The sequence below is a fragment of the Sceloporus undulatus genome, chromosome 2, assembly GCF_019175285.1.
Source record: "Sceloporus undulatus isolate JIND9_A2432 ecotype Alabama chromosome 2, SceUnd_v1.1, whole genome shotgun sequence".
NCBI lineage: Eukaryota > Metazoa > Chordata > Lepidosauria > Squamata > Phrynosomatidae > Sceloporus > Sceloporus undulatus.
The window spans coordinates 7488670-7513669 of NC_056523.1; the positions used below are offsets into that span (position 1 = coordinate 7488670).

The window sequence follows — 25000 nt, forward strand, 5'->3', positions numbered from 1 at the left end:
GGGATATCCATGTTAGGCAGAAGCCATTTCTCCCTTTTGGCCATAATAAGAGTTCTGGGAGACAGAGGCCTGAAGTCCAAGAAATAAAATTTAAATCCCATTAGCAACACAAAAAGGTACTTTCTTTACAATCCAGGTTGCCTTCCTCAGACTAAATCCACAATAATGTGGTTTGACACTGCTTCATGCTTCAGTGCTATGGAATACTGGGATTTGTAATTTGTTGTGGCACCAGAGTTCTCTGTCAGCGAAGGCTAAATACTTCACAAAACTACAAATCCCAGAGTTCCATAGCATTGAGCCATGGCACTTACAGTAGTGTCAAATTCCATCATTTCTGCAGTGCAGATGCAGCTTTGGTTTCAAAGGTACTATAATACCCCATTGTCTATTTGTTTATGTTATTTATTCATAAATTTATTTAAGACTCATCTTATTTACATCATTAAACATATATTTGATCTATATCCTCCTTTTCTCCCAGTATGGGCCTCATATTCTACATGTGTGGGGTACCATAGATACAGAGATGCTATCTGATTCTAGTACCTTTTTCTTCCAATGGGATTTGAGTTTTGCAAGAGTTTGTCCAGGTAAAGAAACTAAAGTTTTCAAAGGTTAAATTTACAAATAGGAACAGTTACTAATGAATACTTCTATAGATTAATGCCTTCTTCTATTACTTGTTAAAATTCACGAAAACACTAGTCTGAAGGTAAAATGTAGTAGCCAAGGACATATCTGTTTTCAGCTGACATTCTGTATTGCAATTCTGGAGCCATAACTGCTCTGTATTCACTAAGCAATAATGCCACTAGTGTAAATAGTGCTATTAGTGCAAATGCCTTCCCAAACCTACTTTAGTAATCAGCAGCCACACAAAGGGATGGCGGTCCATTCAGCCAAGGATTGGGGCACAGGATGATGTTTCAGGGTGACCAGATGTCCTAACCACAAAGAGGACAAGGCATCGCAAAATGCAGGGCATTCAAGAAAAATGTAGGACACAACCAAAGAAAAGCTTGAAACACTAAGATTTTGGTTTGCTGTTTTTTAACTACTAAAGCCTGATTTTGTAGAACTTGGTACCTGCAGGAACTGGCACCTGCTGGATTTCCAAGTCTGGTCTCCAGAGTCCTCCTACTTCATCTTGTGTAAGTCACATTAGCTCAGCTTCACAGGAATACACCTGCAAGTTATGTCCTTTCAACTCTGATGTATGGGGACCATATCGTGTTTTCACTGATATGGTGTGTCTGTAACACTGCCACTCAGTAGGTTTCATGGACGAGCCAGGAATCGAACCCTGGTCTCTAGAGTTGTAAGTCAACACTCAAACTGCTATGCCATGCTGGCTCTCAATAGTTCCAGGGGTGAACCATTTTCAGTTGTTCTCCGCAATGCTAGAAACCTGGGGGCTGAAGAAAATGCCCCCCCCACCACATCCTGTTGGTTTGTTTTTTTAGTTTGAAAAAGTTAATTTTTGGACCCTGACTCCTCTCATGGCAGTGGGTTGAACTGGACGGTCCTTGTGATTCTCTTCTAACTCTATGATTCCTCAGCCTGGGACTATGTTAGGTTATGATTCTGGGAGTTACGACGTGTAAAACTAACGTTTCCAGACACTTCTTCCTTCAGCTGAAGGTCTTCCTTCATACTATATTTTTATTTGTCACTCTTGCCATCTTCTGCAACTGTGCTGTGAAATTAAAACAAACACCTCTTTAATGAAAAGTACCGTCAGCTCTCTGTATCCACGGATTCCACTGTCCACGGCTTGAAAATATCCCTTTAAAAAAAATCCCAATAGCAAACTTTGATTTTGCTATTTTCTGTAAGGGTCACCATTTTAGTACAACATTGTATATAATAGGACTTGAACATCCCCAGATTTAGTATCCTGGAACCAAACTCCAACAGATACTAAGGGCCCACTGTACAGGATAAAAATAAACCACACACCATTTTAAGCAGATGAACTGCAAATAGAATTTTATTTCGGCATTAAAAAAAAAAAGAAAAAAGATGTTCTCCCTCTGGATGGAAACTCTCTTTGGATAAAACTAAATATCCCTCCCGTTCCCCAGCCCATTCTTAAATTGGTTTGAAGAACTGAAAGCCATTCTCTCACCTTGGCATGACATTCAGAAGAAAATAGGACAAGAAGAGATAGCCACAACCATCCACAGGAGGTCAGGCATGTCTTCTGAGAGCCAAAAGGTTATTTTTCAGACTAGTTTCCAGGCTGGATGGGATTCAAGGAACTGGAACTACCAAAAGAAATGATGCCCAAGCTCTGCCACTGTGAGATGTATGTGTATCACATAATTACGTTTCCTGCTGCTACCACCCAAAAATTTACTACGTAGTCAGCCTTCCACATTTGTGGCTTTGACTTCTGAGGATTTGATTATGTAGAGATTTAAGCAGTGTTCTCTCTAGGTCCCCCATCGCAATTCTGCCAGAAGCTGACCATACAGTTGCAATGAAGGAACTAGAAGTTCCTAATACATCTCTAGGCATTTGTAGGTCCTCTGGTGCAATTCTGTGGTCAGCCTCCAGTGGACATTAAATACAGAACTGTACTGGAGGACCTAGAGATTCCTAAAGATGTGTTCACACAGGTTAAAAAACATAGTGTTTTGTTTAATTGTATTTGCAGCTTTACCACTTTCTTGGGGATCATGGATCCTTAACCCCAGTGAATGTGCAGGGCCCAATGTAAACAGCACAGCTCCCATCACTGCCATTTCCATGTTGTCAGATAGTGGGAGGTTGAGTGGGGATGTGTCCAGCTATTTTCTTGTACTTGAACTGGAACCCCAAAAGAAGTGATGGCCAAGCTCTCCCACTGCGAGATGTGTATCACATAGTTACATTTCCTGCTGCTACCACCAAAAAACTATGTATAGTCAGCCTTCCACATTTGTGGCTTTGACTTTTGCCACAAGGACCTCTGGAGGGTCTTTGCAGACGCCTGTCATAGCACATTACAGCTGCAGGAGAGTGCTTTGCTGCTACAAGGTAAGTTTTTAGGAAATGTTTTAGTAATTGAATGGTTGGAACAGAATTCTGGCTTATGGGGTATCCATAAAAATGAGCTGCAGTGGTGTAACTCTGACTTTGCTGTTGTGTTCCTTCAAGTAAGTTTCCAACTTGTGGTGACCCTAAGACAAATCTATCATGGGATTTCCCTGGCAGGATTTGTTCAGAGCGGGGTTGCCATTTCCATCTTCTGAGGCTGAGAAAGTGTGACTTGCCCATGATCACTAAGTGGGTGTCATGGCCAAGTCGGGAACTGAACCCTGTTCTCCAGAGTCATACTCAAACCACTTAACATCACCATAATTCACTGACAGGATGCCAGCTGATGTTTCCAAGATGTGAACTACAGGAAACCCATGTTCCTAACGGTCTCTGGAATGCAACAATTCACCTTCACTACAAACCAGTTGCAAAAAAAGTTACTGGCCAGTATTCTGTTGGTGAATGATGATGGCTATCAGAACTCACCATTGCAGGGACCTCTAGAGGTCTCTGTGGATACTGTTTGCAGTGCATACAGCTACAGGAAAAGACCTTGAGACTTTTCCACGGATCCCCCTGCTCTCAGATGGCACAGAAATGGCTGTATTTCAGGGGCTGCTTCACTTGAAAGCAGGATTTTGGCCGATGGCATGCAAATGTATGGCATGGGGAGACAAGCCCACATGCCACACAGACATCTTCCAGTGCAGAATCCCAGCCTTTATCTTCATGTTTTCTTTTGGTGGGGTGGGGCTGAGCTGAGACATAACAATGGCCTTTTTGTACGAACACCAGAAAAGGGCTGAGAAGTGAATGGAGATGCGAAAAGTCAACCTTTGGCATCTTGCCTCAGCCTTTATGTCAGAATGATGTCAACATTAGAAGGAAATCAGCACCCATACAATCTTAGTGTTTCAGTGGGACTCCAGGAATCCTAAACATTTCACCCTTCCCTTTTCATTGGTATTCCAAGCCATGCGCTGATCCCAGCAGAGCTCACAGAAGTTCCTCTTTTGGACTAGAACTCGCAGAATTGTCAGCTGGTCCATGTTTTACAAGTGCTGCTTCTGGGCAGGGTTAGCCCAGCAATGAAACTATTGCCTCAGGTGGCAGAAGCTGGGGAAGGCCGTAGTATCCTGGCTGTTCTCTAAGAGTATACCCACACAGTACAGTTACCACAGTTTGATACTAATTTAACTGCCATGGCTCCATCCTATGGACTCCCCTAAGATTGCTAATTTGGGGAAGGGCCTAGAAATCTCTAGTGTATATCTCTGAACTACACAATTAGGTCCCAGACCATGATATACAGGTTGAGTATCCCTTATCCAGAATGCCAAAATCCAAAATACTCCAAAAACCAAAACTTTATTCATGGGTGGCTGAGATAGTGACACCTTTCCTTTCTGATGCCACTGTGTACGCAAACTTTGTGTCGTGCACAAAATTATTTAAAAATGCACTATACATTTACCTTCAGGGTATGTGTATAAGATGTATATGGAAAAAACCTGAATTTTGTGCTTAGACTTGGGTCTCATCTCCAACATATCTCATTACATACACAGCAATAGCAACAGCACTAGCATGTACATTTCTATACTGCTTAATAATGAACTCAGCACTAAGTGCTTCACAATCTATAAGCCAATTGCCCCCAACAAGCTGGGTACTCATTTTACCGACCTATGAAATGATGGAAGGCTGAGTCAGCCTTGGAGCCCCTGGGATCAAACTCACAACCTTGTGGCTGCAGTACTGGCATTTAACCACTGTGCAACCAGAGTCAATCCAAAACTCCTCTGGTCCTAAGTATTTCAGATAAGGTAGACTCAGTCTGTAATTTATAGCAATGTCATCCCATTTTAACTGGGATTTATAGTTTCAGGGGTATTTAGAATTTTCTGCCAGAATTCTAGTGCTGTATCTCTGAATAGACTGGACTTCTCTAGATGAGAATTCCAAGTGCTTCACCAAAGTCCAGATTGAGCCCAGGATGAAGCCATGACAGTTAAAGTGTTATCAAACTGTTATCATTATAGATATACCCTTAGAGCTATCTAGCAACAGAATTCAAAGTCTTCCACAAAACTGCAAATCCCATGGTTTCACAAAATGGAGTCATGGGAGTTAAAACTGTATCGAAACACTACACCTGTGCAATGTGGATACACCTCTAAATTGAAATGCAACACTGCCACTGCAATCAGCTTCTGTATGTGATCTGAAGGTAGGCGACACTCTCTCATTCTTTGTGTCAGGTAGCACAATGTCTTGGGTCAGCTTTGGGGACAGTGTGAAACTTCACTCCCATTTCACAAACAAAACAAAAAACAACAGGTAAGACTTTGAATACTCACACAAGGTCTTAGAGACACAGAGGGATCCCCCATAGGTACCTCTTCCTTTTTCTGGTTTGTAATTCCAGTCTACCCAAGCCCCCAGTTAACTTTTCTAGGTTCACTTAATAAAGAATCCCCACTTTAACTAATTCTCAATCTCTATTTATTATTATTTCTTTTAGAAAAGCATCCATCCACCCCAGAACTGTGATCCATTTATACAATTCATGATACCAATTTCTAAATCTATTCTTGCAATCTTGATTTGGAAAGTTGGGAGGGGGCAATCACATTCTTGAATGCTTCCCTGTGAATGCTTGTAGAAAACCAATGGGTCAAAGAGAAGGCCTCAACCTATCTGCATCCCTTACAGGCTATTTATCTACCTGCAGGGATGTATTGTTATTCACAGTCAGTGGGGAATACTCCAACATGGAAAACTCTCTCTCACCAGCCTGACACAGTACAGTCCAAGTCAAGATTTAGCACTTGATTCTGAGGATGGTATGAACTTTTTCAGTAAAAAACAAAAACAAAGGCAGGGTGAAAAAAATGAACTAAAAATGCACCTAAAACCTATCTCTGGCTCTCTTTCTCTTTTTCTGTTGCTGTCCAAGGCTTCAGACCCATTAGAGACAAAGTCATATAAAACCAGAGACTAGCTTTGGGGAAGAATGTAAAAACAGAACCTTGTCTTCAAGAAGGCAGGATCTAAAATGAAGGCTCATGAAATCACGTCCTCTCTCTTTTCAGTTTCCCCACTTGAAGATTGTTGGCCTTAAGGATCAGGCATTCTCTTTATGCCTCTTTGCTTTACCTTAGTCAGAATTGGTCCCTTTTCAGAATGGTAGCAAGCCACCTGCCATCTTGTAAAATGCCAAAGAAATCATATCTAAGCTTCAGACAAATGGGTCCTTCTTCACAGATTTGACAGCCTCCTCCTACATTCTGAACAGTCTAGTCTAAGCCTGCAAGATTTCCTCTTCTTCTTGGGAAAGAAGAAGAAACTCTTCCAAAGATCTGAAGAACTCAGCCAGGACAGGCAATCTAAGAAAAAATAAATCATCTTCTATCTAGCTGACCTTCCATGCAATTAATGCATTTGTTGACAGCAAACAACCACCAATGGTTAAACCTCACCCATTTTGGTTTGGATGGACAAGCAACCCCCTTTTCATTTTTAAAGGGTCTTACGTTGGTGCCCTGCTCTGGAAAAAAAGTAGTACATATCCGTTGCTGTTCCATGACTGCTGAAATATACCCCTTACAAAGAAAAGAAGAGGAACTACTAAGGGATGACGTCTCGTTGAGAAATGGTGGGAAGGAGGATTAGATAACCCCCAGCAGCTCATCCAACAGATTATTCAAGAATTCCCTTCTGCATGGATTCTCTGATGACTAATAAGGTTTGAGCTTTGAGTGAAGCTTTTCCCACAGTCCAAACACCGGTACGGTCTTTCGCCTGTGTGCGTCCTCTCATGAGCGACAAGGCTGGAGCTCCCGCGGAAACTCTTCCCGCAGACGGAGCACTGAAAGGGCTTCTCGCCGGTGTGTATTCTCTGATGTGTAATGAGATGTGATTTGTAACTGAAGCTTCTCTCGCACACCAGGCACTGAAAGGGCTTCTCCCCAGTGTGGATTCTCCGGTGCGCACTGAGGCGCGAGCTCACACTGAAGCTTTTCCCACATTCCCCACAATGATAGGGTTTTTCGCCCGTGTGAATTCTCTCGTGGCTAACCACCTCTGAACTGCGCAAGAAGTTCTTCCCACAGAAAGAGCATCGATAGGGTTTCTCCCCGGTATGTGCCCTCTCGTGAGCAAGGAGATCCGAACTTTCGCTGAACGTTTTGCCACAATCCAAACATATAAATGGCCTCTCCCCTGTGTGGCTTCTCTGATGTTTCCGAAGGCGTGAGCTTACACTGAAGGTTTTCCCGCACTCAGAACACTCATATGGTTTTTCTCCCGTGTGGATTCTCTGGTGGCTGTTGAGGTACGAACTCTGGCTGAAGCTTTTCCCACACTCCAAGCACTTGTATGGTTTCTCCCCAGTGTGGATCCTATGATGTGTAATGAGGTTTGAGATGTCACTGAAACTTTTCTCACACACAGAGCATTGGTAGGGTTTATCCCCGGTGTGGATCCTCTGATGGCTAACTAGGCCTGAATTGCGACGGAAGCTCTTGGTGCAGTACAAGCATTTGTATGGCTTCTCGCCTGTGTGGGTCCTCTCATGTGCGATCAAACCCGACTTCACACTGAAACCTTTGGCACAGTGCGTACATTTGTAGGGCTTCTCTCCTGTGTGGGTTCTCTTGTGAGCAATCAGACTTGAACTTACACTAAAGCTTCTCCCACATTCAGAGCATGTATACGGCTTCTCTCCAGTGTGGGTTCTCTCATGGACTATAAGGCGCGACCGAAGACTAAAACATTTACCACATACTGAACATCGGTGAATTTTCTCTCCTGCTGAATCTGAACCCTGACTGAAGGTTTCTTCACAGACTATAATCTTCACAGATGCCTCATCATTGTTTCTTTCCTTTTCTCTTGTGGTTAGAGTGAGATCTTTGTAACCACCCACCAAGGGAACAGATTTTTGGACCCTTTTCCTTGTGGGCTTCTTGGGATGTTTCTCTGGTCTCTCTTGACTTTCAGACACAGCTTTCTGTTCACAAAAGAAGGGAAACTTCTCTTCAGCAGCTCCCTCGGGTGTTCTGCACAGTTCCTCACATTCAGCTTTTTTGGGCTGAGGACTCTGCATATTGTTTTCACTTTCACATGGCTGATCTGAGGGGGAAAGTATAAGATTAGCACGATCAATTGGGTTTTATTACCCACAACCCATATTTTATTTTTCTCTCTTTTTCTTTCTTAAAACAACATGAAGAGAATATTATAAAAATGCAAAATACACTCGGCTGCATCAACAACTCTTTGAAAGAAGCATCAAATTAATATCAGTAGCATTTTACAGCTGCTGAACCAAAACTAGTTGCAAGAAAGAAAGAGCAAAGAAACTGAAATTACAAGCCTACATACTCTTCCCTAGGAGTAAGTCACACTGAAATAATGGTTGCTTATTTTAAAAAGTAGATATGTATGAGAGTGCTTCCCAATGATCAACTTTTGTTCATTTCAGGTCTGCCAGAAAGCTCTCACCAAACTGCAAATCACACGATTCTCAAGGATAGAGTCATGGCAGTTAAAGTGATGTCGAATTGCTTTAATTCTGTAGTATGGTTACACCTAAAATAGAGAAAATGATTTTGCCTCCTCTTGTTCACCACAGTCTCAAGCAGCCAGAATGCACTCATTCCCATTAAAAATAATAATAATAATAAAATAAAACTGAGAAAAGGAAAGTATGGCCAGCAATTGGGATGATCAGATACTGTATCTTGTATTACACCTTATCACATAACATTTAGAAATAATTTATGGAGAGTAAATTTATGAACATCTTGTTTTAAACATGCAAAGGGATCTTGAAGCACTTTAAGACTAACTGTGCAAAAGAAGGTGTAGGCTAACCTTTGGTAGACTTGAGGACATAAGCCATCCGTAAGGAGAGGCGGGAAATAGAAATAGATAGATAGATAGATAGATAGATAGATAGATAGATAGACAGACAGACAGACAGATAGATAGATAATAAGTGTATGTCTATGAAAGCTCATGCTACAACTTCTTTTACACAGTAAGTCTCAAAGGTGCTATATGATCCCTTTGCATAGTGATATCCAGACTAATATATTGCTATGGCTCTGATTGTATTAAACAGTGTGTGTGTGTGTGTGTGTGTGTGTGTGTGTGTGTGTAATCCATAATCTGATTTGTTTTTTAAAAACTGGAGGGGGGGGGGGCTTTAAAAAAAACGTTTAAAAGTGGTTTCCCTCTCATTTTTTTCAGTTTTTTTCCCAAGGCCTTGACATGACCTAGTCATTGCTCCAGGGGCAATAAATAACTGCCTTGACTGAATGAATGAATAAATAAATAAATCTCTATCCAACAGGTTTGAGCTAGTTGGGAAAATGGGTCTAGTTGCAGAGAAAGTTATATCACATCTCTTCATCTCTCCCAGGATCCCAAAACTCAGGGTGGCTCATAGAGGAAGATACAGTCTTTTCATATACAAACCAAAGTATTTCCATGAACATTAAAAGACTAGCTGTGTTAGTCTGGAATATCAGTACACAAAGGGATCTTGGGGCACCTCTGAGACTGAGAGAAAGAAATTGGTAGTGTAAGCTTTTGTAAACTTAAGTCTTCCTTACCAGACGCATGGAATGAAGTGCCTAGGAACAGACCTTTATGGCGATGAATGAACACGCTGCATATGTGAACAGCAATAGAAATGCAAAGCTTGTGGGTATTGTGATGAAGTGACATGTTCAGTTGTCACTGTATGGGGGACAAAGGCAGAAGGAAAGATGCTGCCTACAGCCAAGCTGAGTAGATAACCATATGAATTGTGGAGAGAGTTATTTTGGACATAGAATTACAGCTAAATCCCGTTGTGGTGATACATGTATTAGCAAGGGAGTACTGTACTTTACATTGTTGAAAATAAAATACAGTGCGTCCGTGTCACATGTGGACATGCCATAAGTGGCTTTCAGCTTATGCACACCTGAACAAGCAATGGTGCATGTGGCTATAGCGTGCACACTGCACCACAGGAACAAGCCCTGTTATTTCCAATGGGGCTCGAGCATATGCAGTATTTCCCTTACTTGGGGGTGGTGGTGGTCCAGAATGGATCCCTGCATAAGGGAAGGACACACTATAGTAGCAGCAAAAGGAAATCTTTTATATTTATTGAAAATGAAATGTTATCACATTTGTAGAAAATAAAATGTTGGCAGCCAGCAGAAAATGTTAGCAGACAGCAGAGCGGAGTATCCCCAGTAGTTTTCTATCCCGTTTTGCCAAAGATAAGCTCTTTCAGCTGTGTAGCCAGTTGTATAATATTTACATGATACACCTGCATTTGTGGTTTGTTATTGTTTAGTCAAGATGCCTCCAGAGGCCTCTCTTTTGTAGTGTGCCTGGAAACCACCATCAGTATGCTACCAATGTCTTTCTCTCAGTTAGTCTCAAAGGTGGAACAAGATCTCTTTGCATTAAAAGAAACATTCCACCTTACCTGAGGAGGTGCCATCTATAACAGTCTCTTCCTTAACCTCCAAGTACACCTGCCTCAGGTCAGTATCCAATGGTGCTGTGTCCACCATGGCGGAGCTCCTCATTGGTTCCTCAGGCAATCCTGGCACCTGAAAGAAAAGGTTGTGTTAAGAACTGTGAATGGGCCTGGGATGGAGGAGCAGAGGGATGGGAAGATGGGATTGTGTGGCCTCCATCTGTCCCACCACTGCCACCAAATGTGTTCTCCTTGCTCCACATCTCTTTGCGCCACAGTTGTTGTTGCTGTATGCTTTTAAGTTGTTTCCGACTTATGGCAACCCTAAGGCAAACCTATCAAGGGATTTTTTTGGCACAGTTTGTTCAGAAGAGGTTTGCCATTGCCTTCCTCTGAGGCTGAGAGGATATGACTTGCCTCAGATCACCCAGTAGGTTTCATGGCTGAGCTGGGAATCGAACCCTGGTCTCCAGAGCGTAGTCCAACACTCAAACCACTACGCCACATTGGCTCTCTGCTCAGTTGTTACTGATAAACAACAACAACATTAATCATCTCTCCCTGTGGATCAAAGTAGGGAACAACAACAAATAACACAGCACATAACAACAGTTAAAAGAATGTATCGAACAAATACTTACAAAAATCCGTCTATAATAAAGACTTCAAAAACCATAAGACTAGTGTTTTCCAATGGTCTTAGGCTGCCCCTGTGAAAGGGTCGTTTGACCCACAAAGAGGTCGTAACCCACAAGTTGAGAACCGCTGCACTAACACCAACTGGTTAGGAATCTATATTTTATAGGACTGTAGAATTTTAACAAGTGGAAGGGACCCTGGAAGTTATCTTGGTTGGAATCATACTGCTAGGTGATTCTGGGAGCTAAAGTCCAAAATAAGTACCTTCCCCCACTCCACTTTACAAGCAGCCCAGAGACCTGTACTACTCCAAGTTACCTTTGGTTTCCTCTGCAGTCCATCTCAAAATGTCACCTTACATCACCACTGATATTTTGAGAGGAACTGCAGAATAAAATATTTGGGCTTCCTGTGGGAGGAGGGTGGCCCACAGCAGAGGGTCGGGAAGGGGAATATTGGCCTCCACACAATTGCCCATCCTTGAATTACTGTAAATATACTCATGTATATGCCTAGAAATTTTAGTCCAAAAATTTACCCTTAAAACCTGGGTCAATTTATCCATGGGTCAATGTAAATACTATACTTTAACTCATTAAAAAAGGAACCACCCCCTGGTGAAATGTGAGAGCATAATCCCTTTTCAGAGCACCAAAAAGAAACATCAACCCCTCTACTATCTCATCTAACTAGCCTTTAGAGACAGCATAAAGTTATGCTTGTCAAAAAAAAAAAATTAAGTCCTTCAGCACCATTTTCCTTTGCTTCAACCTTTACATCCTTTGTTACATGCTGCTAAATTTTGCCCTTGACTTATCCATGGGTCATATCAAAATCCATAATTTTGGGTTGACTGAATCACCACATATGAAGATTTTTACCTGCTGTGTCGGTCTCTCAGCCTCTTGCTGCTTCAGCATAAAATCCTCGGCCAAAGTCACTGCCTGGGCACATGTCTCCGGACAGCCATCTTTGACCCAGCTCTGGATCTCTGAGGGCAGGATGGTCAGGAACTGCTCCAGGATCAACAGCTCCAGGATCTGATCCTTGGTGTGCCGCTCAGGCTTCAGCCACCGGTGGCAAAGGAACCAGAGGCGGCTGCAAGCCTCACGTGGCCCAGCGGCCTCCTTGTATTGAAACCGCCGGAAGTGCTGCCGCTGGACTTCCGTGCTGATAGCGTCGACCCTCAAGATGGCTGCCTTCACCTTCCCATAGTCCCCCATCTCCCTCTCCTCAAATAATTGCTGTCCTTCTTTGGAGCCTGGGATGAGAGCAGACATCCATTTTCCCGGATCGGCAATGACTGCCTTCTCAACGGAGGTCAGGAATACATCGTCCCAATGTGAGGGGACTGGGAAGTGGGATTGCTTCAGTTCTGACTGGGATGTTGTCAACATTTCCATGGCCTCAGGTTCGCACCCAGTTATGTCTTCATTTTTCACCAGGGCCACATGGTTGCTCATAACTACTTCCTCCAAGGCCTTTTCTTGCTCCTCGGGACCTAAGGATTGTTGTTCCACCATCTTCTCACCAGTCTCCTCAGTCACTAAATATTTGTGGAGAGCCTCCTCTTCCTGCTCTTTCGAAGCTATTTCCATTATCCCTCAGATTAAGGAGGACTTTTGCCCAGTCCAGTCACTTCTGTCTCAGTCCTGACCCCGTAACACTTACAGCTTTTGTTGCTTCTGGTTTTGGCAGCAAAGAGCAGGTGGGAGAGAGGGGTACAACCAGATTCCACTTTGGGTCGGACAGGAATTCTGCATGTCACACAAGAATATAATTAATTTCTATTATTTAAAAGAGTACAATTCAAAAATGATACAAAAGCATAAAAAGTATATAAATATAAATAATATAAAGCTTAAAAAGCCATTGAACAATTTAAAAAAATTAAAACAATTGGGTTTTTTGTTTTGTTGTGTGCCTTCAATTAGCTTCCTATTTATGGTGACTCTATCATGGGGTTTTCTTGAAACAATTCTGTATTGAAAATATTAAAATGTATTAAAACTACACTCGTCCTTCCACATTTGCAACTTTGACTTTTGTGGCTTTGATTATTTACAGATTTTATTAATATGTTCTTTCTAGGAATAACTAGGTCATCCAGAGCATCTCTATGGTCAACTTTAACCAAATGTTGCACTGAAGGACCTAGAGAGAACACTCAACTAGGCATTAGCAGCTCCTCCAGCACAATTCTATGGTCAATGTCTGGCAGATGTTGACCAGAGTTGCACTGGAGGACCTAGAGAGTCCAAGAGAGGTGTTTTCTCAAGTAAAGAAAGCAGACAAGAAGAAAACCAATTCATTTGAGATGGGCTGCTGGAGACGAGTGCTAAGAACATCATAGACAGCCCAAAAGACAAACCCAATGGGTCCTTGAACAAATCACGCTTGAACGCTCCCCGGAAGCCAAGATGATCAAATTGAGGTTGTCGTACTTTGGACACATTATGCAAAGGCACAAATCATTGGAAAAGACAATAATGCTGGGAAAGGTAGAGGGTAGCCGAAAGAGAAGACTGCACGCTAGATGAATAGACTCTATTAGGGAGGTCACGGGCATGAATTTACAGGAATTAAGCAGAGCCTTGGAGGACAGGGGATCTTGGAGATGTCTCACCCACAGGGTTGCCATGAGTCGGGAAACTCAAAGGCAGCTAACAACAAATAATAAATTAAAAACTATATACAAACCTTGTTTGCAATATACAAACCTTGCACAACCACCTTTGAAAGCCTAACCTTCATCAGTTTTAAAAGCCCGACGGCACAAAAATGCAGAAATAATTCAGTTTGATATGCTTTAACTGTCATGGCTCCATCTTATGGAATCCTGGAATTTGTACAATAGCAATAGCATTCACATATACCACTGCTCAGTGAAGTTGACACCCTCTGTGCAGTTTACAATATGTACACCAATTGTCCTCAACAAAGTGGGTACTCATTTTACTGACCTACTAAAGGGTGGAGGGCTGAGTCAACTTTGGAGCCCTGGGATCAAATTCACAACCTTGTGGCTGCACTACTGCCATTTAACCATTGCCCCACTAGGGATCCTGTTTAGCTTTTGTAGGTTACTCTTTGACAGGGAAAGCTAAATAGCACACCAAACCACAAATCCCAGAATTCCATATCATGGATCCATGGCAGTTAAAGCTGTGTCACACTGCATTCATTCTGCGATGTAGGTGCACAAAGCAGGGATTCACAGGTCAGTAGCTCTAGAGGCCACGGCCACACTGCTGAAGGAATGCAGTTTAACATCGCTTTAACTGCCATGAATCCATGCTATGAAATTCTGGAATTTGTAGTACAGTGGGCCCTTGGTATCCACTGAGGTTAAGTTCCACTCCCAGTGGATAACAAAATCCATGGATAGTCAAGTCCCACTATAGACAGTGACACAGTGAAATGGTGTCCCTTATATAAAATGGCAAAATCAAGATTTGCTCTTTGGAATGGATGCTTGAAATACTACAAATACTTGAAATACTACAAATCCCAGAACTCATTAGCAATGATCCATGGCAATTAAAGCAGTGCCAAACTGCATTCATTCTGAAGTGTGGATGCAGCCTAAGTATGTGTGGCTGTGGTGAAAAAAGGCAAATAAAACCGCCCAATCCATCATTACCATCTGAACCTGGAGGGCCACATACCCTAGTCTTTTGGCTGTTCCAGGACTTGGGAGGACTACAAGGCACTGTTCAGGCAGCCCTCTTGGATGGTTGGAAGTGATGATGCATCATGGCTGGACACCTCATGGGCTGTATGGGTTTTTTCCCCTCCCTGTTTTGGCCAGTGCTGTAATCCAAAAGAAAAAAAATTCTCCAAGAGAAGTGAAAGGTGAAAGGTCTGGAAACCATGACCTATGAGGAGCACCTTTAGGAGCTGGGCATGTTTAGCTGGAGAAGAAAAGGTTAAGAGCCAAGGGGACATGATGTGCATGTCTGTGTTGTGTGCCTTCAAGTCGCTTCTGACCTATGGCGACCCTAAGGCAAACCTATCATGAGGTTTTCTTGGCAAGATTTCTTCAGAGGGGGCTGAGAGCTATGTTGAAATATCTGAAGGGATGTCTTATTGACGATATGAGGCCAGTGTGGTGTAATGGTTAGGGCATTGAACTAGGACACTGGAAGACCAGGGTTTGAATCCCGACTTGGCCATAGTAACCCACTGGGTGACCTTGGGCAAGTTACACTCTCTCAGCCTGAGAGGACTGCAATGGCAAAAGCCATCTGAAAAAACATGCCAAGAAAACCCTATTATAGGTTTGACTTAGGGAAACAACATGAAGGCACACAACGACAACATATTCTGTGTCAGAACTAGGACACAGAGCAATAGATTCAAACTTCAGGAAAAGAGATTCCACTTAAACATGAGGAAGACCTTCCTGAAGACAAGAGCTGTTTGACAGTGGAATACTCTGCCTCAGAATGTGATGGAGCCTCTTTCTTTGGAGGCTTTTAAGCAGAGGCTTTGATTGTGAGTGCCTGCATGGCAGTGGGTTGGACTAGATGGCCCTTGGGGGACTTCTTCCAACTCTAGGATCTTATGATTCTAGGTGCTTCCTTGGCAGGGAGGTAATTGGACTCAGGGCTATTTCACCATATACTATGAATGCATTGCAAAACCATTGAACTTTATAGCTATACATTTTCTAGTCTCCACTTCTCCAAACTGGAGGACTCCAAAAAGGACTGTGTATTAATTCGTCTCTTTATTGCAATCATTATTAATCTTTAATTTCTTAATGTCTGTCCATAAAACTGCAATGAGGGCATCACTGTCATTATTGCTGATTATGATAACGACAACAACAGCAACATTAGCAACAATAATGATGATGTTCTGTGCGTAAAGTTGCAAGTTTACTGAAGCTCTTGCTGCCTCCTGAAAAAAAGGCAATCATTATTAATTTTTCATTTCTTAATTCCATGCTTCATCACTCTATGCATAAAGTTGCAATGGGGGCATCAAAGTCGTCATTGATGATGATGATTACAACAACAATAATAACAGCAATAATAATGTTGATGCTGTGTGTGTAAAGTTGCAAATTTACTGATGCTCTGTGCATAGAGTTGCTATGATAGCATGGCTCTCATCATTGGTGATGATGATTATAACTATAATAACAACTACAACAACGATGATGATGATGCTCTGTACAAATGCTCTGCGTGTAAAGTTGCAATGATAGTATGGCCATCATCACTGATGATGATGATGATGATAACAATAATAATATTGATAACAATAGCAATAATAATGGTGATGCCCTGTGCATAAAGTTGCAACTTTACTGATGCTCTGTGTGTAAAGTTGCAATGATAGCATGGCCATCGTCACTGATGATGATAATGATATTATGTAGTAGTAAGATTTATTCGGTTGTTAACCAGTATACAAAATAGCTTGATAAAATAATAATTGCAAAATACAGTTATTAATAATTGTTAAAAACAATTTCAGATACAAATTCAAGGTCATGTTATACACATATCAGTTTTCACCAACCAATTGGGAGTGTATTTTACATACAATGTAACCAAATTTTGCTACATTGTGAACATAACTTGGTTTCTGATTGCCCAGAAGATAACGTAAATAGAAACTATTAGAAAGTAAATAGGAAGTAGCAGTATGTCCAGGGTGCTTGTTTAGAAGAGGAGTAATCAGCATGGCCATCGTCGGTTATGATGATAACGATAATAATAACAATAGCAATAATAATGGTGATGCTCTGTGCATAAAGTTGCAACTTTAGTGATGCTCTGTGCGTAAAGTTGCAATGATAGCATGGCTCTCCCCATTGATGATGATGAGAGTGATGATAATAAATAAATAATAATAACAGCAATAACAGCCATGCTTTAGAGATGAGTGGCTCAGTTTCTTTGTTGTTTTCCCTCTTTTCTTTCCCCTTCTGACTGCTGTGCTCCAATGCTTCCTCCATGCATTTCATGCAGCCCCATCCCCTCCTTCCTCCCTCTCCCTTCTCCCAGGTTGCTCACTCACCTTTGCAAAAGGGCCACCTTCTTGCAGGGCAGGTGCCTTGCAAAAGCCCTTCCCAAAACCACAGCCAATGCAAAAATAAAAATCCCTCCACCTTTTCCCTCTCCTCTCCTGCTTTCCAACTCCCCTCTTTCTCCTCCCCTCCAAAGACAGGAAGGAACTTGCAAACCCCCTAATCTTTCTGCATTTTACTCTTGCAAGTCCCTCCCTGGTCTTTCTAGCAAACTCACACTCTGTTGCCTTAACCCTTCGAGGGATCTGGCATGAAAATCAAAGAAGGCTTCTCCTGCTCCAAAAGGACAGGGAGAAAAGCTAGACAATGCTTTTAACTCCTATGCAAAGGGATGCATGAGGAAAAAGGCTCAAGCCTACCTACCAAAGCTCAGGCTTCCAGCTTTTTTCAGTCCCAAAGGGTGCTGCAAGAGCTTTTTGCAGAAATAATCCAGTTTGAGACTGCTGTAACTCAGTGCTATGGAATCCTAGGAATTGTAGTTTATTGTGGCCCCAGAGCTCCCTGACAGAGAAGGCTTAATGTCTCACCAAACTACAAATCCCAGGATTCCATAGCATGGAGCCATGGCAGATTAAAGCAGTGTCAAACTGCATTACTTCTGCAGTGCAGATGCCAGTCATCCAGAACTTAATAGAAAGAAAGACAAGTCACAGATGTAAAATAATCTTCACACATATCAACCCTGAGCATATATGGCTTTTGGGGGGTTTGTTTGTTTTTTAACTTCTAGGCTTTGTGATTCTCTCTTTGCAGTCTATTATTATTATTATTATTAACAACAGGCTTTTGAGAACTGAAGGGCTTATGTTTGAACTGCAGACTGTTGTGGGTTTTTATTTTAAAAATATCCTGCTTTTTTTCCTTTTTAATTGTATGTTTTAATTTTTAAAAAGATTGCATCTACAGCAAACCCTTGGTATCCACTTTGGTTTAGTTTTAAAAAATCCATGGATGCTCAAAGTCCGATTATATACAACAGAGTAAGAAAACAGTGTCCCTTATTTTTTATTTTTTTTTAAAGCCATTCAGTCTTTAATTTCGGGGTTTGCTTTGCCTCTGGAATATTTTCAAGCCATGGATGCTGAAATCCATGGATGCAGAATTTGTGGCTAAAGAGGGACAATAGGACTAGAGCATCCACATATTTGGATTTTGGAACCAAACCCCAGAGGACACCAAGGGCCCACTGTGCCATGCTGAAACTGATGTTATCAATACAATAAATGGATGTTTTGGTTTTATGATATCAGTGCAGACATCACCATAATAATAATAATAATAATAATTTTTATTTCTATCTTCCCGCCTCTTCGAATGGATTGAAGTGGGATCACAGCAAGGTTAAAATTACAATTACAATATTGCAGCATTAGTTACTGCACCATTAAAACCACAGTTAAAAGAATAAAAACATAAGAACATAAAAAACATAAAACCATAGTGGTCTTATACATCTGAAGAAGTAGACTGTAGTCCAGGAAAGCTCAAGATGCCAACTTCTTTCTTTCAGTTAGTCTCAAAGGTGCTACAAGATCCTTTTGCATACTGATTTTACAAACTAACATGGCCATATCTTTGAATAGTGGTCATGATTGATCATGGGAGCTCCTGAGCATGTCCAGATTGCTGTCTTGTATTCCTTTGAAAATCAGAACCAAAAAGCTTCTGACCAGCGCTCAGTGGCTGATAGCCCAGGAGAAAGGCAGGTTATAAATGCAGTAAATAAATAAAAATAACCAGAAGTTGCCTTAGAGTGGAGGCGCCACAACAATAACTATCAATACTTAATTGAAAGGAAAAAGGCCACAACTTTATTAACAAGAACAAGAACAGCTGAAAGTAGGGTTGGCCTGGAAATACATGAGGTCTGGATTTGTCATCAATCAATCCACTATTGATCAATGAACCCATTTGCTTGGTCACGGACAAGCTTTGGGATGACCAAAGGGGGTGACCGGTTAATCGCCCATCTGACTTTCTGTTAACCAGTTATTCACATCTTCGCATCTCTGCCCTTTGTCACCCAGGGACACTGACATGATGCTGCACCTGCAATGGTAACACTGCAAATTCCAGCACCCCCAGATGCCCATAGGACCCCCAATCCAGGGCTATGCAGCCCTGGAAACCATGCCCACCAGATCCAAGACCTATGCTACTGCCTCTAGGAAGTTGTGACAGCACAGCCCAAACCAAGCATAGGGATGGGGTGGGGAAAGCCGGGCTGGAATGGCGCCGGCCAAGGCACCATGTGGCCTTAAATAGGCCATTCATCCAATAGGGAGCTGGGAAAGGGGGGAGAAGTCCCGCCCCCTGTCTCCCCAACCAATCACGGGCCCCATCCAACCCAGCCTCCCACCAATCCGGAGGCACTTCCTGATTTGCAGTACCGGTGCAGGCCTGGAAGTGCCACCCCAGACACCATCCGCACCCAATCCCGGCCAGGCTAGCATTCTAGGGGCTCTGCCAGGCCAGTGGGCCCCACCAGCGGCACTGTTCCTTCTCCAACGGCAACCAGGCCAGCCTCGTTTATCCTTGTAACCATGTTTTTGGGGACACCTGAGCCAGCCAATGGCAGCTCAGTATAACCCTGAGGTCATATGAACTCACAATGGAAGAGCTATGTATGGCCCATAAGCTTCCAGAATGCCTCCAGTTGGCCTTTGGCAACCTTAGGGTTGAAACATGGCTGACTTCAGGGTGTTTTGGCTCCCTTGGTTTTGGTCTGGTTGGTGTTGGACACAAGAAGTCAAAAGTCTTCTCCGGAGGAACCTTGTGATCAGCACTACACTACCACCAAGGGGCTGTGGAACTAGGGGCCAACTGGTTGGCCACTATGACCATGCTCAGCAGTGCCTGTGCCATGTGGCTCTTTGTCATCTGCGCTCTCCATTGCCTGTGCACAAAGAAGAGTCTCTGCTGCTGCAATGCAGAAGAGGAATGCCACACACAAGGGGAAGTGAGTAGTGGCCAGCGTCTTCCATCTCCATCTTTGGAGATTAAAAAGCTCAGCACCATGGATAGCTTCTTGATCCTTCGGATTCGGACCCAGAGCAGATTCAGACTCGAAGCCATAGTTCCTGATGGGGGAATGTGCAGTTTGTTATCTTTAAGTACAGCACGCTCCCGTGGCGTGCGCCATGCACACTGCTGCCGCGCTGCCGCGGGCATGAGCCCCATTCATTTGAATGGGGTGTGAGCATCTGCTTTTTTCTCTTACGGGGGGGGGGGGGGGCGTCCGGAACAGATCCCCGCGTAAGGGAAGGGCACATTGTAATTTTCTTTCAAATCCTGAGAGGCAATAAATTTATTTGTTTTTCTTCTTGCTGTTTCCTATTTTTCCAAATCTGTATCATGACCCAGTTCCTGGGCTCACCTTATCATGTATTCCTTGATATTATTTTTTTCTGTCTCTAGATCTCTTTTTAAAAGAACCTTATATATTTTACTGATCTTTTTTTCCTTTTCTGGAGCCCATATTAGTTTATCTGTTTCATTTTCTCTATCTTAAAATCCTATTGACTGAATATCCTTATATTCTTTTCCTCAAGCTCCTCTCTTGTTTTGATGTTTGTTTTACCTTCTTCATTCCTATATAATATTTTGCAGTTTGATGATCAAGGGCATCACAGCTTCAGTTCTGCTTACTGAGATTCAATACACTCTACAGAAATAACCCAGTTTGAGACAGTTTTGGCTGTTCTGGCTCGGCCATGATAAACTACAATTCCCAGGAATTCCCTAGCACCGAGGGAGAGAATAACTGCTGGACCATTCCCTTCTCCTTTTGTGTCATGTCTTTTAGATTGTAAGCCTGAGGGCAGGGAACCGTCTATTATCCCCTCTGTTGTAAGCCGCCCAGATTCCCAGTGATTGGGCGGCATATAAATTAAATCCTATTATTATTATTATTATTATTATTATTATTATTATTATTAGTGTGTTTTAAGTTGTATGTTTGTTTTTAATATTTAATAAAATTTTCTATTACAAAAACCACTTGATTTTCCATTTTTATAAGGGACACCATTTTGCTATGTCATTATATTTAATGGGACTTGAGCATACACAGATTTTGTTATACACGGGGGATCTTGGAACCAAACCCCAGTTTATAACAAGGGCCCACTGTATTTTCCACATCTCTGATAATGATTGTTAACTCAATTGTAATGTATTTCGCTCAATGCTGTTTTTGGGAGGGGGGAGAGGGGAAAAAAGCATATTATGAAATGGGAATTGTATAATTTGAATTATGTACTGTGTAATAAAAATTAATTTGTTACAATATACAATTAATTTGTTAAAATATATATATCTGCAGTGTGTTTTGAACTGGAGTAGGGAAAAGCAATGGTTAGCTGACCTCAAGTGTTGAAAAGGGACCTGGGCTTGGTGGGTTGAAACATAGGAACTCTTTCATTCATAGGGATGATGGGTGATGCGCCCACTCCCTTCTGGGTTCGTCTCACATTAGCTGAGTGCGGATGGCTAGAATTCTTGATCACAGTTTTCATCCCATAACTTCACACATGGTTAGCTATGTAGCAGAGGAGGTAGGAACCCTATTTGCTGTTCTTTCTTTCTCTGGCTGTGTATGCAATGCAGAATCAATGCAGTGTGACAACGCTTTCGTTAGGGCGTGGAAAGATGCGCTGTGTCCACCACGACCACCTACAGAGTTGAACCACGTTGACAGGACCAGGGAGAAGGAATCTGAAGAGATGTTTGCAAAGGTATTCAGGCCAAGAAAGAAAATATTCCTTCACCACTGCAAACGGCCTTGAGCTCCCGGCTTGAGAAATAATGACAAGAGCACTTCAAGCCTTCACTCTACACGAGGGCTTTAATAAATAAGTTACTTTAATAAATAAGTTACTTTGCCAACCAAACAACCATAACAACAAAACGGAGAGGCAGTTACTCTAACACCAACTGTCATAACTGACACTCTCTCTGAACGACTGACAGCATCAGCATTCCATAATTCAAGTGTCAACTGTTAACTGCCACTGGAACTGTAATAAGTTTCGCTACAGCTCTATCTTGTGGACACATAAATGTCATTTCCTAACAGCTTTAACTGCCATAGTTCAATGCTACGGAATTTGGGGAATGGCAGTTTTTGTGAGACATTCAGCCTTTTTGGTCAGAGAGCACTGGCGTCAAAATAAACTGCAATTCCATAACCATTAGCCATGGCAGTTAAAGTAGTGTCGAACTGGATTATTCATGCAGTGTGGATGCAGCCTAAATCTGCATCAAGTTGACTGCAGTGAGAGAATCCCAGCCTATTTCAGCCCAGTGCAGAACAGCGTATACAGTGTGCGTGAGATCACAATCCCACACCTTATACCATCCACAATCTCTAGGCCCCAAGATCAAGGCTGTGTTCATAAGGGCCAAATAACACAGCCCTTACCTGTCCTCATGGCAATCAGTCCAGATGACGGAGGGCCCAATCCCCATTTCTGGTGCAAAATGTCCGTCCAACATGCTGTCCATACCAGGTACTGTCCATAAGTACTAGTGGCTCTACAGATGATGCCTTTTCATCACCGAATCCACCTTATGCTACCCTTTATGCAGATTTTTAAAACTGAGTTTTTTTCTCTGGATCTTCCAAGAAAATCCGGAGCCCTCTGGAGCAATGCCAGGTGGCTGTTTGCATCGTGTCCTGCCACCTGCCACCACTGATGCTGGCACGAGATCAAAACGAGGTGCCCAGCCATGTAACTGATACTAGGCGCCTTGTTTTCAGCTTCAAAGTTGGCACAATGGGACACAGATGAAAACAGCACTGGGCATTGTTCCAGAGTGCCCAAGTAACGGGGGATATTGTGGCAGGTTTGGGGTTGTTCCCGGAGTATTGTAACCCATGCAAACATGACCAAAGAGCTACTGCTTCATTTGCAAATCCCAGCATGTCCACAGGCTTCAGTTGCAAGTCCTATCATTTCCGATCCATTAGACACCAGCATGTTCACCACTTCAGTCTTAGCTTGCAGCATGTCTCAGCATGTCCACTGCTTTAGTTGAAGTCTTAGCATATCAAATGCATCAGTCCCAGCATGCCCTAGCATGTTCACTTCTTCAGCTTCAGGTCCCAGCAGGTCCACTGCTTCAGTTGCAAGTCCTGGCATGTGCAATGCATCACTCACAGATCCCAGCAGGTCCATCCCTTCAGTTGCAGGTCCCAGCATGCCCTAGCATGTCCACTTCTTCAGCAGCAGGTCCCAGCAGATCCACTGCTTCAGGTTCAGGTCCCAGAATGTCCCAGCTTGTCCACTGCTTCAGTTGCAAGTCCTAGCTAGCATGTCCAGTGCATCAGTTGCAGGTCGCGGCAGGTCCGCCGCTTCTGTCTCTGAGTTCTATTAGTAGGGCACGACACCAGTTTCAGACGTCTGTCATTTTCTTCTTCTTCTTTTTTCTCTTGGGCAGGGGAGCCAGAGGTCTTCCAGACAAACCAAAGAGAACAGAGTGGCCACGTGCACCTTGTCCTCTCAGATGCCTCCTGCATTCTGCCCTGATGTGGCTGTTGCTCACCTGTCTACACTCAGGTCCAGCAGGCCTATGCATGGCAATTGGCCTGCATGGCACAAGAGCTGCAAGGTTTTATGCACAAGGTCCAGACCCAGTAGCGTTCCTTGGGAGACATCAGCGTAAAAGAACTGTGCCCATGAAGCAAGAGCCATGAAGAGAAAAAAACTAAACATCACGTTGTATGAAATTGCTGACCAGGGGGTGGTGGCTAGCCTAGGATTACAGAGAAGCCCAAGGAAGTGAGACTACGAAGTTGCTGACCAGGGAATGGTGGCTGGCCTGGGACCACGGAGAAGCCCAAGGAAGTGAGACTACAAAGTTGCTGACCAAGGAATAGCGGTTGGCCTGGGACCACAGAGAAGCCCAAGGAAACAAGACTACCAAGTAGCTGACCAGGGGGGTGGAGGCTGGCCTGGGACCATGGAAAAGCCCAAGGAAACAAGACAACATTGCTGACCAGGGAGTGGCGGCTGACCAGAGACCACGGAGAAGCCCAAGGAAGCCAGACTACCAAGTTGCTGACCAGGGGATGGCAGCTGGCCAGGGACCACAGAGAAGCCCAAGGAAGCAAGACTACCAAGTTGCTGACAGAGGGGGGGGGGGGGGCCAGGGACCATGGAGAAGTCCCAGGAAGCGAGACTACGAAGTTGCTGACCAGGGGGTAGCACCTGGCCAGGGACCACGGAGAAGCCCAAGGAAGCGAGTCAGATAAAACTGTTTGGTAGATGAAGGGAATGCTATGGATATTACATGTCTTCATTTCAGTAAGACCTTTCACAAGGTTCCCCATGATATTCTTGCCAAGAAGCTAATAAAATGTGGGTTAGACAATGCAATTGTTAAATTGATTTGTAATTGGTTGACCGGCTGAACTGAAAGGGTGCTCAACCATGGTGTAGATGAGAAAAGGCAGAATTGGACTAGGGAAGTACCAGTCAGTCACGATCCAGCTGCCTTCAGCCAAAGATTCTGGCTAAAGATTCCGTGTGGCAGTTGGGATTGGACAGTTAGGGAACTGCTTTCTAAGTCACTCCCTAAGCTCCCTAAGTCGCTCCTCATAAGGCATGGTTTCCAGACCCTTCACTATTTTGATTGCCCTCCTCTAGACATGTGCTAGCAGCTTGTCAATGTCCCCTTTGAATTGTGGTGCCGAGAACTGGACACAGTATTCCAGGTGAGTCTTGACTAAAGCAGAATAGAGTGCTACTATTACTTCTCTTAGTCTAGGCCAGGGGTAGGCAACCTTTTTGAGCCGGGGG

At 43.1% G+C, this 25000-nt stretch overlaps 1 protein-coding gene across 1 annotated transcript in view; it reads right to left on the bottom strand.

Annotated features, from left to right (window-relative positions):
* Window positions 1-5515: 5515 nt before the first annotated feature.
* The window catches only part of LOC121923511, a 37125-nt gene continuing 17640 nt past the window's right edge, over window positions 5516-25000 (bottom strand). Inside the window, exons 6-8 of the mRNA XM_042453993.1 lie at window positions 12037-12758; window positions 10523-10649; window positions 5516-8163 (exon numbers count right to left, since the gene is read on the bottom strand). Of these exons, the coding sequence (XP_042309927.1) occupies window positions 6734-8163; window positions 10523-10649; window positions 12037-12758 (2279 nt within the window). The 3' untranslated portion in view covers window positions 5516-6733. The remainder of the gene's footprint in view (window positions 8164-10522; window positions 10650-12036; window positions 12759-25000) is intronic.